Source organism: Chanos chanos, chromosome 5 (assembly GCF_902362185.1).
Source record: "Chanos chanos chromosome 5, fChaCha1.1, whole genome shotgun sequence".
Lineage (NCBI taxonomy): Eukaryota > Metazoa > Chordata > Actinopteri > Gonorynchiformes > Chanidae > Chanos > Chanos chanos.
Genome location: NC_044499.1, coordinates 45,461,501 through 45,476,854, shown reverse-complemented (window position 1 = coordinate 45,476,854; position 15,354 = coordinate 45,461,501). Strand labels below are relative to the sequence as shown.

The 15,354-nt window shown below is 38.9% G+C and overlaps 2 protein-coding genes and 1 non-coding gene across 4 annotated transcripts; 1 reads left to right on the top strand and 2 right to left on the bottom strand.

Moving 5' to 3' along the window:
• Positions 1-990: 990 nt before the first annotated feature.
• Positions 991-1,064, bottom strand: trnan-guu (transfer RNA asparagine (anticodon GUU)). Its single transcript has one exon. It is a non-coding gene; the product is annotated as a tRNA-Asn (tRNA).
• A 6,102-nt stretch (positions 1,065-7,166) lies between these two features.
• On the top strand, positions 7,167-11,886 carry aarsd1 (alanyl-tRNA synthetase domain containing 1). The gene is made up of 12 exons (XM_030775322.1): positions 7,167-7,219; positions 7,580-7,708; positions 8,000-8,159; positions 8,360-8,417; positions 8,620-8,776; positions 9,468-9,584; positions 9,876-10,006; positions 10,096-10,162; positions 10,308-10,399; positions 10,554-10,608; positions 10,707-10,801; positions 11,377-11,886. The coding sequence occupies exons 1-12, from the start codon at positions 7,181-7,183 to the stop codon at positions 11,513-11,515; spliced, it is 1,239 nt and encodes a 412-aa protein (XP_030631182.1). The 5' UTR covers positions 7,167-7,180; the 3' UTR covers positions 11,516-11,886.
• An 878-nt stretch (positions 11,887-12,764) lies between these two features.
• On the bottom strand, positions 12,765-15,103 carry g6pc1a.2 (glucose-6-phosphatase catalytic subunit 1a, tandem duplicate 2). Of its 2 annotated transcripts, XM_030773707.1 has the most exons (5): positions 14,809-15,101; positions 14,511-14,620; positions 14,275-14,383; positions 13,986-14,101; positions 12,765-13,877 (listed from the first exon to the last, which is right to left on the bottom strand). In XM_030773707.1, exons 1-5 carry the CDS (start codon positions 15,036-15,038, stop codon positions 13,375-13,377), a joined length of 1,068 nt encoding a protein of 355 aa, XP_030629567.1. In that variant the 5' UTR covers positions 15,039-15,101; the 3' UTR covers positions 12,765-13,374. The 2 variants fall into 2 exon arrangements, with proteins under 2 accessions (XP_030629567.1, XP_030629569.1); XM_030773709.1 differs by lacking the exon at positions 14,275-14,383 and having other exon boundaries at positions 13,986-14,125; positions 14,498-14,620; positions 14,809-15,103.
• Positions 15,104-15,354: the final 251 nt, after the last annotated feature.

The window sequence follows — 15,354 nt, the reverse complement described above, 5'->3', positions numbered from 1 at the left end:
TATTTTAAGATCTCATCGAACACATCCTAGAAAATTAAGATGGCAATTAATTCACTCTATGATAACACCATATTTTAGGTCGAAAACATTGTTCACATTCTCCGCATCGTAAGATCACGCGTGAATTTAGGAATACTTCCCATAAGTCTACGCAAGTAACGTGGAACGTTAACTCCGTCGTTACTTCACGTACTAACGGACGCACTCGTTATTGGCAAATGCCTTTATGTCTTGCCTGCTTTACCCTGGAATACAAATACAGTGGCTGCCAAGCGCATCATATTACACCCGTTATCAAAGGGCACCAGTATGGTTTTTTTAACAACAAAACAAATAATACATTTTCTCTTTTTCCAATTTAATTCTAAATGTAATTTATTTCTGGTAGGGGAGGAAGATGAGGTAGGCGTCTTTATTATGCTTATTATGCTTTACAGTGTAGGCAATGTTATGACGATTACACTAACTACTATTCCTGCATGTCAGAAGAGGGGTCTTTTACAGGTAACAATTATTACCCACATGAACATTATCAAGGAAAAACAAGCGCCTGTATTTCATTTGGAGCCCTCTGACTAGGGCCTGTTTTTGGAGATAACTTGGACTGGAGCAGGGTGAAGGTTGCAGAGTCTGGCAGCTGGTCTTAAAATGGGTAAAATCCTCTCCTTTTTTGCAAAGAGAGGCAATAATGTTGAATGTCCTCCACTGTCTTTGCTCCACCTCCCCCAAATTCGGATCATATGGTTTTGCTAAAGTAGCAAAGTCTGGGTTTTCCTCCTTTATGTGCCAGACCTGCATTGCATGCACGTCTATGTGGCGACTGCCACTGTCACTCAGTGCCCTCTTTTTGTTGCAACATATTTGAAATCACATTTATTCATTTAGCAGAAACTTTATCCAAAGTGACTTCCAAGTGAAGCAGCATTCATGCAATGCATGTAGCTATTAAGAAGCTTGCTGTGGCATTAGTGCTAAAGAACATAGCTGTATCGTCCCTGGGTGGGCTTGAACCACCAACCTTTCGGTTAACAGCCGAACGCGCTAACCGATTGCGCTACAGAGACTACTACGCTTGAGCTCTATTATTACAAAAATTTGCAACATATTAAAGCTCTGACATTATGATTAAGAGGGAGTCCAATCTTATGCTGATGTAAGAGTCTGTTGTTGGAGTACCAGCTGGTCATGCTGTTTGCTGAGAACGTGCAGGGTCCAAGTGAGCAATGATGCTCTCTAAATTCACCAGTATATGAAACCTTTTTGGGGAACACACTTATAAGCCCATGCAAGACCTCATAAATTCATTTCCTCAATTTTAAAGATTCACCGCCTTCTGTATGTACACCCCTGAGCATCATAATTGATTTAGCAAAGTGGCAAATATGTTTGTACATTTGCTGTTTGTTACCTGTGGATTATGATAATAATGCATTTGGGATGACCATTACACAAGAATAACAAAAATCATGAGTTTACAAGGTTATTCCTTGCAGATAGCCATATACTCCTTGTAGTGGCATAATAAATGCATTCAGTAACTTGAAACTATGGGTACCAAAGTTAAAGTTTAAATCTTAATAATTAATGATTTACGACTGTTTATGTGTACTGTAATGAGGAAAATTCAGAATATAGCAATTAAACATTTATAAAATAGACACAGTGTATTCCTTTTCATGTTAACAAAAATCATAGTGGCACTATAAAACTGTGTGGAAATGTTTCATCCATTGAATACACCATTTCCATAGAGGAATTAAGCTTGTATATAATGAGGATTGGGGTGAAAGGAAATGCTTTCAGTGAAGCACAAATGTGGCATTGTAATAACATTTTCCAAAGTAGTGCTTTCAGATGCTGATTAGAGAACAAATAAAATTGCTGAAGAAGCAGGCACATATTCACGGGCAGATACTTCTCCTGAATTTTCTGTTTCCGTAAGGGACTTCTAAAAATATGATAATTTGCCATTAAAATGATATGATAATAAACCTTGTGCCCAAATACATTATGTCAAGACGTTTAACACTTAGGGTTAAGCATTTACAATCTTTATGCAAGGCAGTCCATTCTATCCAGCACGGCTGCTGGCCATTTGGGTGCCCTAAGCGGAATTTTCATTATCAATATTACAAGTAAGAAAACCAGAACTATACAATAACAGTATATTTAACACTATAGAACATTATGATTATTATTATGATCATTAGGCTGTTTTGGTGCCCCCTCCGGCACTTGGCGCCCTACGCAGAGCGTGTGACGCGTGTGTATGTAGCGGTGGCATTGGTTCTATCAGCTGTAGATAGGGGGAAAAGTCTGTCACCATCCCTGGTGCCTAAAACCAATGATCTTAGAGGATACAGTATTATCTTAAGATTCTAGCTCTGACTGTTTTTCCAGTAATATCTCAAAGAAACAAAAATGAAATACTGCAGAAGACAATAACCCTTATATTAGCTTATTTGTCAAAGGAAACCGGTCAAGTGTTTCACGTACCAATCAAAGGATTGAAGATTCCCCTTGTCAGAATGTCATGTGACATGCAGAAGAGTTTTTCTCTCAGTCAGAACATATAAATATTGTCTGTTCCTTCAGTGGATTTAAGATCAACAAAAGCAAAGCATTTGTGGGTTAATAGATATAATCTTAATATATTATAATGACAACATCATACAGCCATATAGCATTAGCAGAAATAAACTATATAAACTAACAAGCTATAGCAAAAATAAGCATAAATATTTTAATCAAAGTGCTATGTCTGTTTTACGAAATGTGATTGAGTTTTATTTTGACAGTAATTTTGGTCTTTCACCAGCAAAAGCATTTTAGCTAATTATGTTTAAGAACATAACCCTGGCATCAGTTTAAGCATTTATTGCATTTCCTGAAATCAATGTGCATTTCCAGTTCAAAACAACAGACCAAGCAGAATTACTAGTATATCTTATAAAGAAGATTTTAAATTTCACAAATCTCCATGCACAAATCTCTGTATCGCAAATCTTCACACTATAACTCAATTTGTGGACAGCAATATGTGTAATCATAGCACACCTACTTTTTAGAAGTTTCTTGCCTTCACGTCACCTGGTTATCTATGTTTGACACGGGTCCAGATCATACACAACGCTGAGGTCAGCCTGATAATGCCTGAACACCTGAAAAACAGTCAATGGAAACAGACGTCGACACACATCATCCCACTTGGTGACTTTGACCTTATGATTGATTTTCATACACTGTGACACAAGAGACAACTTGATCAAAGCATGAACCACCCATGTGACAGTTACATGGTCTGATCACTAGATGGCATGCTATTACGGTACATCACCCCATATAAAAAAGAAAAACAACACCAAACGAAATATACACCACCTTGAAAATGAAAACACAACATACTTTAATCCCAGCAAAATTTTGAAGTAAATCTAGATAACCATACATTTCTTCAGCAGACATGATCCAGCATTTGGCTCAAAAATCAGTGTTGCAACAATGATTTGGCATTAGCTGGGGCAGATTTTAAACGGTTATATCCATTATTTTCTAATGAAAGTGTTCCCTATTATTCAAGAATACTAAACACTGAATAATTTTGACAGTATGAATATCAAAGTCTAACAACAATGATGCTCCCAAATTTGCCAGGTTATGGCCTAACTAAACTCAATCCCATCTGTGATAACAGTAACACTCTTAATTCTCATGTTTCCCTCACTGACTCCAGACTCTGAAATTGTTCAAATGCTCATTATTTCAGAAATGCCACATAACTTAAATAACCCATAATTTATGATTCACTGAAATCACCATTCAGTGACATTTATGAGCTTTATTGACATATTCAGTGTGAGTCGCAGACTGCAGACTTTATAACAGAGGACAGGATTCTCTGTGAGTATTATTAATAAATCCAGTGCTGCAGTTTGCTTTGCAAGTTCAGAAAGAGCCACAGAAAGTAGCCCCCTCCATAACATTTCCAAGGGATGTCCTGGCTAGGATACGTGGTTAGGTAATAAGCAGGATACAGATTAGAAAAAAATAAATTATATAAAATCATTTGAATTTTAAAATGAATGTGTTCCTCGCCAGATCTGTTTGCAAAAAATAGGAGAAAAAATTTGGAAGAAGAACATTTGTTGAAAATGCTTCATGGAAACCTACTAAATAACATATGGTTCAGTCCTCAGAAAACAAAGTTAAAGAGTTAAAAAAATTCCAGGTTCAGTTGGTTTTGTCTGTGGACTTTTTCAAAACTTGTGGCCAATAAATCTTTCGCAAAAGCAGTTAGATGAAGACTTTGAAGCTGGGAGACAATTTGACGCTGTGCATGAAAGAACAGTCTCTGCCTGGTTTTTATGATGTTGTTATTAATCCTAACATGCTATGATATTTTTATAGTCTTAACACTGGCAAACTAAACCAAACAAAAATGTTTTTATTTCTATTGAATGATGATGAAATAATTCTTTATTTTTATTTTTTTTTATGGTATACACCAGATGAAGTCATTTTAATTTCACACAAATAAGCACTTTCCATCGGTTGTGAGGGGTGTAAATTTGAAGTGTTATTTTAGTTACTCTCACGTCGTTTTTTGTCATGAATTGCCCAAAATTAGGACGTGATCTGGAGAGGACACTATCTCCCAGAAAGTTTTCATTTTCATTTTTCAAACTTCTTACGTTGTTAGAGTTGTTGCTATGGCAACCGATTGAAACTTTTCGATGCTGCCTCTGCATGTCAGTACAGATGACTAAGGTCAGAACTAGGCGGATCATTCAGTACAATCTGACAGCTGTCACTGACATGTCAGTGATGATAGTCTTTTTGGCACTCTTTTGTGTTTTTGGGAGGAGATCTAAAGTCTTTTTTCTTATGTCTGGAGATTTTATTTCTCGCACACTGCCAGTACCTGTTCCACACCCAAGAGGTAAATTCATCATGATAAGTTATTTGGAAGCTGTTTGTCATCACAGTGTAATTATAAGTAGAGCTAGATGAATGTACCCTAAGGGCATACCTGACTACAACACTGATGGATCGTTAACGAACAGTTCTGGGATTGTGGTACCTGCTGAATGGCAACTCTCGTGGATTCACAACAATGAATGGCCTGCTGTCAGCAGACCAGACAAAACTGGATTATACACGGTTGTAATTTTAGAGCATGTAAATGTAAAGTTATTTTAAAGTTATTTTTAAAGACACATAAACTAGCACACTCTTTTTAATGATCAGATAGAATGTCTCAGTAAAAATCATCCACGATACGGCAAAATGGTTAAGCACCAAAATGGCTAACAAAATGTCTAAATTAATCTGATCAAAAGCTCAATGAGTAATAAGCTGAACTTCCAAAGGAGCAAGTACAGGCTGGGCCATGCAAGCCCCTGGAGAGTGAACATAAGGATCCAGTCTCAGAACATGTGCTTGGTTCAGTTCCAGGTACAAACTATTTCCACAGAGTGGCCTCTCCGCAACAAATCCCTCATTGTTAGACAGACCATTATTTGAGGTGATGGATGATTTTTCCCTCTTTGTTAATTATGAGTTATAATATCAGCAAATTGCTATGACATTTCTTTTAGACCTTTAGATAATACTGTCAGACATTTGCATAATTTATCAGTGGCAGACCTGAGGAAGGTTATTAACAGAACAAAGAATTCCACTCCTGAGCAAGATAAAGTTTGCCGTGCCATGGCAGCTCATCTTTCCGAATCATCATTGGAAATAGTCTTGGGTTTCCTGTGTAGGATGTGACAGAAAGGAAAGTTACTCCACAGTTGGAAAAAGGTTGTAAGCTTTTAGGAAACCTGGCAAAGATCCCTCTGATGTTCCCAGCTGTAGGCATATTGCTTTGACCTTACATTTTTGAGTGCACTGTTATAAACAGACATTCCAGTGGATTACTACTCCTCATTATCACAGTTTCAGAGAGCAGCAAGTAATGGAAGGAACACGGTTTTGTGTTTCAGAAGCAACAGTTCATAAGACATAGGTTTTCAGGGACAACTATGGAAGGGTTTTTTTTGGGGGGGAGGGGTTTGGTAGAGGTGCAGAAAAGGTACATAATATGTTATGGGAGGACTGCTTCGTAAACTGGATGCACTAGGCGTAAAAGACTCAGAGTTCAGCTGAATTAAAGGCTTCCTGTTTAGAGGGAGAATTTGCTGGGCCTGATAGGTATAAGAGACATAATGCTACACCAAAGAGGAGTGTCATTAGTCCTTTTTGTTTAGATCCATCTATGTTGTGCTTCTTAGGTGATTCCTTGATTGTGCCGAGTGTTGCATATGGTTCAGAATCTTCATCTCATTTGAGAGAATGGATTTTCCCCATGCCCAAGGCCTGAAAGGGTTCTCAAACCTTTTTTGTCAGCTGAACCCCTTCAACTTGAAAAATTTTCCTTAAGTACCCCCTTGAGATTTTAACTAAATTAATTTAATTTGACATTTAAGTTTCCAGTACGATCCCACAAATCCCACAGGCCTACATTATTGCCACAAACCCCTGTGGGTTCCTGAACCCCTGGGTTGAAAACCGCTGTTGTAGGGCATATTTTGTGTCCTCAACACTGGCATTACATGTGGAGTTTGGGGAGCCTGTCCTCTTTAGCACTTGGCCATGACATGTTGGGTTCAGTTACAGGAGTACAAGGAGGACCATTCAACTAAGAGAGTGTTAGTTTTGCTATATCCAGGAAACAGGCAGAGGCATCTGTACAGGGGAGGGAAAGAATGAACTATTTAGGTTGGGATTGGAATAAATGATGCACTAACTGAACGATGTAGGAAAACATTTAAGTGGCTAGTGTTAGCATTGCCACTAGGTGGAGCCTGTGCAGCTCTATTAACGCATTGCTTGTGCTGGTGTCTTTTCAAAGGACACTGATAAGGAAGATTTAGATTTCACTTTTTTATGTCTAACTGATTATAAAATTTAAAATATGTATTAAGCTGTGCTTAAGCTGTGTTGTTTAAGTTCCTTCGTTTGCCCAGCTATTATTTGTTTAGTTTAATTTGTTCCCCCCCACCTCAGTTTTACACTCCAGCACAGTAGTTGGCAGTAACGCACTGCAACATTTTTTTCTCAACCATCTTTAAACTAGAAGTAGAACTCAGTGAATGAGAAGTAGCGGTAGCTGGCACAACGTGAAAGTGAAAGAAACATGGCTTTTCAGTGTCAGAGGGATAGCTATATGCAAGAGGTATTATTTCCATATATTTAATGTTAGTCATAATCATCGTCAGGTAAACTGTTAAACTTTTTGGCGTCACTTAGTCTAATTAGTAGCAAGCTATGTGGTTATACTATGCATATGCAGGCTAACTCTGCCAATTCAGCTCTGGTAATATTTGTGCGTTCTAACTAAATGTCTTCGGTTGTGTCTGTGTAAATGTATTTGAAAGGTTTAAGCTTTAAACTAATTCATCTCGGTTATTCTTCTTTTCTATGAAACACTAATAGCTTTACTCGCTAACAGACTAGTGCAAACCGTGAGGTGACAGCTGTGTATTCAGCTCGTGTAGCTGTCAATCTTTATGGAACGTTTCTCATGTCCCTGCAGTTTGTCACTTCGGTGGTGTCCTGTTCGCCCGCGGAATTAAAATTAGAAAACAACGGGAAAAAGGAGAAAGTGAATGGTTTCAGTGTGAAACTTAAAGACACTATTCTGTTCCCAGAGGGAGGAGGACAGGTAAGCCCTGGTTTACCAAGACAAGGTCATTTCTTCTTAAACCTCAGCCAAGGAAGATCCACGGGGAGCCAGTTTTCCAGGCTCTCGTTACATGTTTGAATTGTGGGGTGGGAGAGAACACAAAAGTAAAAACTGTTCATGCGTGACCACACAAGTCACACATACCTCTTGAGCAGTCAGAAAAACACAGGAACATCACTGTATGATAAATAATGTAGTGTGAACTAATTGTAAACAAATGTAAACGTCGTGTTCTTTACTGACGGGCCTTTCAAAATCCCTGTTATGTAGCCAGATGACAGAGGAACCATTGGAGGGGTTCCTGTTCTCCGAGTGACAAGGCAGGGACCAGAGGCAATACATTTTGTGAGCTCAGCTCTTGAAGAAGGACAAGAAGTTCAGTTAAAAGTGGACTGGGAGCGGAGGTTCGACCACATGCAGCAGCACTCTGGTGAGCAAAAAAAAAAAAACTGTTTTACACTTCTTCAAGATTATAATTTGCTTGTGCCAACCTTAGACACAGTATAGGTAACTTTCTATCTCCGTTATCCCTTGAACAATAAAACATGAAGAAAGTTTGTTCAAATAGAATAAAAAGGTTCTTTGAATTTTTTTGCTATTGTTTACCTGTTCCCTTGTCTTCCTCCTCAGGACAGCATCTGATCACTGCTCTTGCAGATTCAATGTTTGGGTACAAGACCACTTCATGGTAAGATTAGGCCTCCACAGTTTACTACTGCTACTACTATTATTATTATTATGATTATTATTATTATTGTCATTGTTGTTGTTGTAATTATAATGAATGATATAGAACATTTAATCAGTTATCCATATCTATGGAGTTTATTGAACATTTAGAGTCTCATTAGTATGACCTTATTCATGTATTGTCGCCTGTTGTGTGACAGGGAGTTGGGACGCCAGCGATGCAGCATTGAGCTGGACACAGCCACTGTGAAACCTGGGGAGATGGAAGCCCTGGAGGCTGCTGTGAATGAGAAGATCCGTGCTCACGTTCCAGTCACGGTTCAGCTCCTTTCTCTAGATGATCCTACTGTGGAAAAGGTAGGATATGTGTTCAGTTCAGATCTTAGTAAACGCAGAGAATACAATGCAGTAAATGTTAATTTTTAAAAGGGCTGAATTATTCTGGCGGTACAAGAGGGCCATCATAAAACTGTCTCATGTTGGGTCAGAGAGAAGAAAAACAAGTTGAATATTAATGAAACCAGTTTCTGGCCTTTTTACCTTTAAGCGCAAACGGACAAACAAAACCGAAGTGTACATTCTTTTTTATTCACTTCTCTTGTCTGTGAAAAATCTTATTTCGATATGGCTTTCATAAGTGGCCTCTAACTAGAATGACCCCCGAAAGTTTTTACCCTCTCCATAACTGGCTATGACATGAATGACAATGAATGACAATCAAAAACTCATTAAAAAAAAGTTCTTACAAAACATAAATTCATCTTTATTTTTGATGATATACCCATTTAATGAATCAGTGAAAGTTTGTAAACAGCAGTTATTTCACTCAGCAAGATGTTCAATGTGTGGTTAAAAGTACAAAGTGCCAAAGAAAAATGAATGTTTAAGATTAAGTAGTCAAAGTGAGCTTGAAGTCTTTGATTAACTACTGAGAGGTCTTGAGAAATAGGTGCGCAAAGGATCACCATTTTGTGCAGGAAGAAAATGTTCTAAATGTTGTGGCGGTTTTGTCAGATATTTGGAGTTTATTCTTTGTGTGTTTTTGAAGGTCCGGAGTCGAGGTCTCCCAGATGACCACGCAGGACCTGTTAGGATTATTGACATTGAGGGTGTAGATGCCAACATGTGCTGTGGAACTCATGTGTCCAATCTCAGCCATCTGCAGGTGAATGCTCTGTCTATATAAACACATGTTTTCCAGTGTGGGAGTGTGAGTGGATCCACATGGTATAAGTTATACCACTAGTAAATATTTGATTGTAGGTTTTTTTTTAAGGTTTGCACGTCTGTTGCACAGTTTTGTGTCTGACTGAACATGAGCTCAGTCCTACTATTTTAAAGTTGATTGTTGGTTATTACAAATCTGTATTTGATTTTCTAATTGTTAAGTTCATTTGCTCTACTGCATCTGTAATCCCTGACCAAAACATCTGTGTGTGTGTGTTTATTTCCCTAGGTCATTAAGATTCTTGGAACGGAAAAGGGAAAGAAGAACAAAACTAACCTGATTTTCTTAGCTGGCAACAGAGTGCTGAAATATGCGGAGAGAAGCTACAACACAGAGAAGGCACTAGTGTCCCTCTTAAAGTGAGTCCGTTTACACAGTGCGGTTCCGATCGGTTCGGTACCGGTGCTATGTTTACATGCTCTTACACTGAATGTTTGTGGCCGTTTAGAACTGGAGCGGAGGAGCATGTAGACGCAGTAGACAAACTACAGAAGACAGTTAAGCGGCTTCAGAAGGTAAACTTATGTAAACCCAGTAAACTTTCCTGACCTCCGGGTGGCTCAAATGTGGTTTTGTTACTGTAATTAGTGGTTTAAGTTTAAGGAATCGGGAGTTAAATTTAAAGGCATTCCTCATAAATCTCCATTTCCTTTTTGATAGACTAACCTCACACTTCTACGGGACATGGCCGTTCTAATTGCGCAGAAGTTCAAGAACGACCCAGAAAAAGGAAACTTTTTCAGTTTACACAAGTGCGTGGCCATCACTTTGCACTCTAAACAATTTGTTCTAATTAATATTTTCGATTTTCTTTTTTATGTGGCTCATAAGATGTTTCAGAAATATCAAACTATTGATTTCTTTCTTTCTTGAAACTCAAATAATTGTTTATTTCTCCATTCATAGCAAAGATGGCGACAATGAGTTCATGAACATTATTGCAAATGAAATTGGATTTCAGGTGAGCTACAGTGTTCCTAACAAGCTGTGAATTCTCTGAATGTCTCGTGCTGTATTTTGTGTAACGACAGCTGAGTTACCATATGTTCTGTCCCAAAGGACACGGTCATTTTCTTGACGGTAGGAGAGGAGAAGGGACCTGGCCTCTTTCTGCTTGCGGGGCCTGATAAGTTTGTGGCTGAGCTTGGACCAAGGTAAAACATCACACAATATTCCAAAGTTATACCATCTAAAATCGGACAGGGTTCACCATTTTATGTCCAAGAATTATCTTTATCACACCATATGAATGTAATCAGTCATATAAAACACCACATGAATGTAATTAGTCATATATTACACTGCATTAATGCAATCAGTCATATAAAACACCATAGTAATGTAATCAGTCATATAATACACCGTATTAACGTAATCAGTCATATAAATAAATAGGAGGGTTTTTTTTCTGACACGGCTGCTGTGAAATGATAAGATCATGCTTTCAGATAGTGATTTGACAGTATAGTCTTATTATAACTGGAATTTCTGCAAGTCCGAGGATTTAATTTTATTTTCAATTGGCAAGAATCACGTGGGGGCCTTTGGAACATATTTATCTTTACATATGAAAGCTGAAAACCAATTCAACAATATTCTCTGTTTTTAGGTATAATATTAACATTCTTACAGGCATACCGGTGGTCATTCTCTCACGTGTAAAGCATTGTTAGGGGTTGCTGTCATTGCTTTAGCATTAATGTGCCATTGTTCTCATGTTGGTTTACAGGGTTTCAGAGCTGCTTCAGGGGAAGGGTGCTGGAAAGAACGGCCGTTTCCAGGGCAAGGCTAACAACCTGACCAAGAGAGGAGAAGTAGAGACCCTTCTGCAGGAACACAACCGCAAACGCAGCGCAGGAGAAGAGTAGAGCAGCAGTGGGAAATAGTTTGGTCCTGTGTGACCATATCTCCAGTCAGCAAGTCATGTTAGTGTACACAGACAAAGGACTCATGTAGCAAATGTCTAACTTTGTGTAAGCTGAACAACAGTTAACTTAAATACATGTAACATCCATGTTCCCTAGAAAGAACTACTTCATACGACTTCAGAATATTATTTAAAAAATAAATGTTAATGTAAGATACAAAAAGCTTGATCGAAGGCTTTTGTAGTACTGATATTTTTCTTCATGGAACCTGAAGCGCACAATTTTAGTGGTATTTACACATTCAAAACATATTTACATCCTTTTGATATTGTTGAAACACAGACCAATATTAAATAAAAACATATAACTGAAACAGGATGGAAACAAGTTGGAAACAAAGGTGGTTGTATTATACAATTTAAACATTTAAAATTGTTAATAAAACTTGCCACGACATCGTAAAATTTCCCTCATGGTGTTTAGACTTTTTAAGCAGCAGCTAGTTTAAGGTTCAAGAGGGTTTTCCCACCAATCATCACAAGCCGCTCATGTGTTTGTGGACTGACAAACCCAAACGTTTGTTAATACTTAACTGAGGAAGAGGGGAAAATTGGAGAACGGTACTCCTCAAATATTGAATGTTCGGCCAAGAGCGTAAGTGTTGTTGACTGTGCTGAGTAGGTCAGGGATATGACGTGTGAATCTGTGTCAGCTGAGTGCATCTCTTAGCTGGCCAGGCAGGCTGCTGGAGGTTAATAATTAGAGGTAACATTTGGCTGGGTTTATGTGTTGTGTCTATGATTCATTCACCCCTAAGACACAGCAAGGAGGATTTGCCAATCATCTTTTCACTGTTAAAATCAGTCAGAAATTACCGCTATAAGCAGCACATACTGTACTTTGCTTCTGTCTGTCTGTCTGTCTATCTATCTATCTATCTATCTATCTATCTATCTATCTATCTATCTATCTATCTATCTATCTAAAGAAGACAGGTAGATAAAGAGAGAAGGAGTTACAGCTAGAGATAAATACATAATACTGATATTCTCTATTACTATCTACAAGTCTAAGGCTTGAGCTGACAGCTAACCCCATCTAAGACCTAAGTCCATCTTGAATTCTTTGTCTGTTTCTTTTCTAACTTTGATATAATATACAAAAGTAACTATTAGTGTATATATATTTTTTCATCTAGGGAAATAATATAGATCTTAAAGGGAATAAGAAATGCCAGTTCAACCATATGTTTGTTTTGTAAGTTTTATTACAAATGTTCTGAAGGAATTTCCAAAAAATAAAATTTTACAGTAAACACACTCATAAAACAGTTAACGGTACAATAAAATAAAATCTTGTTGCTTCACAGTTGTTGTTTTTGTTTTGCTTTTTTTGTTTGTTTTTTTGTTGTTTTTTTTGTCGTTTTGTATTTTAGTTAAACACTTGTTGTCTGTGTTCACTCTGGTGAAATACTTCTACAACAGTTCACTAAACAAATGTTTTACTTCAGATAGAAGTTTTCTCTTCAGCTTGGCTCAATTTCCAAGCCTTTTCCAGCGTCGCTCAGGCTACAGCTGAAAATATAAATTATTAGATTATTTGATCTAGCACTAGTCCTTGGTCCTGAGTAATAAGCGCTATAGTTTCACAGTGCTCTAAGTACGCTTCTTCTCTCACACATGAAATGAAGTCACTGGTACCTGGATTCATTGCATGTGCAGGTCATAGCAATATTTAAAGGTATCTTTTTGGTCTATAGGGAAACAGTATGCTATGAAAAAAAGAAGCAAAGTTCAAAGATTTTGAAGGTTAGCCGTGTCCAGCCTTTTCCCATTCATCTCCCGCACTTCTGTGGCAGCTCAGACTTGTTTCTTGTTCTGCAAACTCAGAGCTCCAGACACGCAGTATGGGATAATGCTGACCGTTGCCAGGGGAACCGTCGCACTTTTGCAGAAGGACAACAGATAGAAAAGGGCAGCTGTGTGCGTAGGGGGTTTAATAGAGTCAAACAGGTGCAGCAGAAGCAGAGTGGAGACGATGCAGCTGATCCTGAAGGGGGTGCTACTGCTCTTTTTGCTCTCTGTATACAGGGGTGAGTGGAGAGCCAATCCCAAACCAAACAGTGTACCCATGTTTCGCAGGAGGCTGGCGAAGGGTGTGGTGTCCATATGGACCCATGCGGGATTCGCGCACCATTTCTGAGCCTTCTCCAGGGTCCAGAGCAGATCGACGCCTACGGCCTTCAGTAGCACGTAGAAGCCCACGGCAAAGGACAGCAGGAACAGAGTGATGTTGAAGTACTTCTTCAGGCTGGCACTGTAGATCCACTGTTGTCTGTTGAAGGCCTCCGCTACGATCATGCCTGTTAATGGGAGCAGTGTCGGTTAAGAAGACCTCTCTCTGACTGAAGGGAAATTACCACAAACGTTTGCCGCGAAGACACGACGAATATTAATCATGGGTTACTGACCTGAAATGACTCCTGCGATGACCTGGTGTGGAAAGTGAGCTGCAATGAAGACCCTAGAGAGACAGACACACACCTGGACTCCCCAAAACAGTGTCCAGAGAATACCACGCAGGTACCTGCCAGAGAGACGGAAAGAACGGCTGTCAGCGTTTGAATGAATGGCAACTTATCAGTCAAGTCACACTGGTTCACGAAATTTAGGGTAATCTTGAAAATGTTGGTGTTTTGGTCGCACGCTTGTTAGAACATCTGCTATTACTAGAAGATTATTATTAGAAGATAATCTTACCAGGCCTTGGTTGTTGATCTTTTCTTTTTGCTTAGCGTAATGGCAAGGATTGAGGTGACCATGGCATAGTAAACTCCAGCGGCTCCCATTGCATGACCTGATGGGCTGCCTGTAGACATTAAATATTGAGTAAGTAGTGTTTACATGTTACTGTTTGTGCCTTAAGTCCAAGTCATTATCAATTTATTCCACTAAAACTGACAAAAGTTCGACAGATGAAGACAAAGGAGACTCACCAGGGCCGGTTTCACACGTCATGGGATACTGCTCAATGTGCGGCACAGAGGAGTTGGCATAATATGATGTCTCGTGAACCCACCAATAGGGACGTTCTCCAAACAAGATCCTAAAGTGAGAAAAATGACCAGAGGGCATCATTTAACGAGAGAACGTTTCACGGTAAGGTTATGTACTATCACATTTGTCAAAGTAAAAATAATATGTACGTAAACAAATCCTGTGCACAAGTATGTTTCACAAACATGTTTACATTATATGCTACTGTTCCAACTATCGTGCGTATCAGTTACTTACCATTTGAAGACCAAGTTTAGCCAGTCCCCGATCACAGCCACCCAAATCAATTTGATGCCCACAGACTCTCTCAGGTGGAACCAGATAGGGAAAAAGACAAAAAAGGTGTTCCTGAGGTCTGCAGCAAAGGACACAAAAAGGAACCACCCCTGTGCATCCTTATAGTTAGTCTGCAAATACTGGGTGGTGCTCACCCCATAGCCATGCATGGCATCCATGATCATACTCATTTTTGAGATCTCTGTAGAGGAATCTGTCTTTGCTGAACTGCAAGGCAGTAGTCGTGTCCTACAGTGGGTGTTGCTTTGCTTTTATAGTAGAAGGCCCACTGCCCAAACGCATGCACAAAGCCGATCTTTGGACCTTGCACATGTGTAATAAAACGCAAAGGGGGGCAAAAAAAAAAGTTTGAGTTACAGGCTGTTTGTCTTGAGAGAGGGAGAGAGCACACAAACAAGTCCAGCAGAGGAAGGGCCAAAAAAAAACAGGAATCACAAATCAGACTCAGGTCCCTTATCATTTCACAGACTCCACACAGACATATAA

Bases quoted from the DNA above. Each gene is read 5' to 3' on its own strand.
- aarsd1 (XM_030775322.1), top strand. From the start codon at position 7,181: ATGGCTTTTCAGTGTCAGAGGGATAGCTATATGCAAGAG. The intron at 10,163-10,307 runs GTAAACTTATGT...CCTTTTTGATAG, and splicing joins CAGTTAAGCGGCTTCAGAAG to ACTAACCTCACACTTCTACG. The intron at 10,802-11,376 runs GTAAAACATCAC...GTTGGTTTACAG, and splicing joins GTGGCTGAGCTTGGACCAAG to GGTTTCAGAGCTGCTTCAGG.
- g6pc1a.2 (XM_030773707.1), bottom strand. From the start codon at position 15,038: ATGAGTATGATCATGGATGCCATGCATGGCTATGGGGTGAGCACCACC. The intron at 14,621-14,808 runs GTAAGTAACTGA...TTCTCACTTTAG, and splicing joins CTAAACTTGGTCTTCAAATG to GATCTTGTTTGGAGAACGTC. The intron at 14,384-14,510 runs GTGAGTCTCCTT...TAATGTCTACAG, and splicing joins GACGTGTGAAACCGGCCCTG to GCAGCCCATCAGGTCATGCA.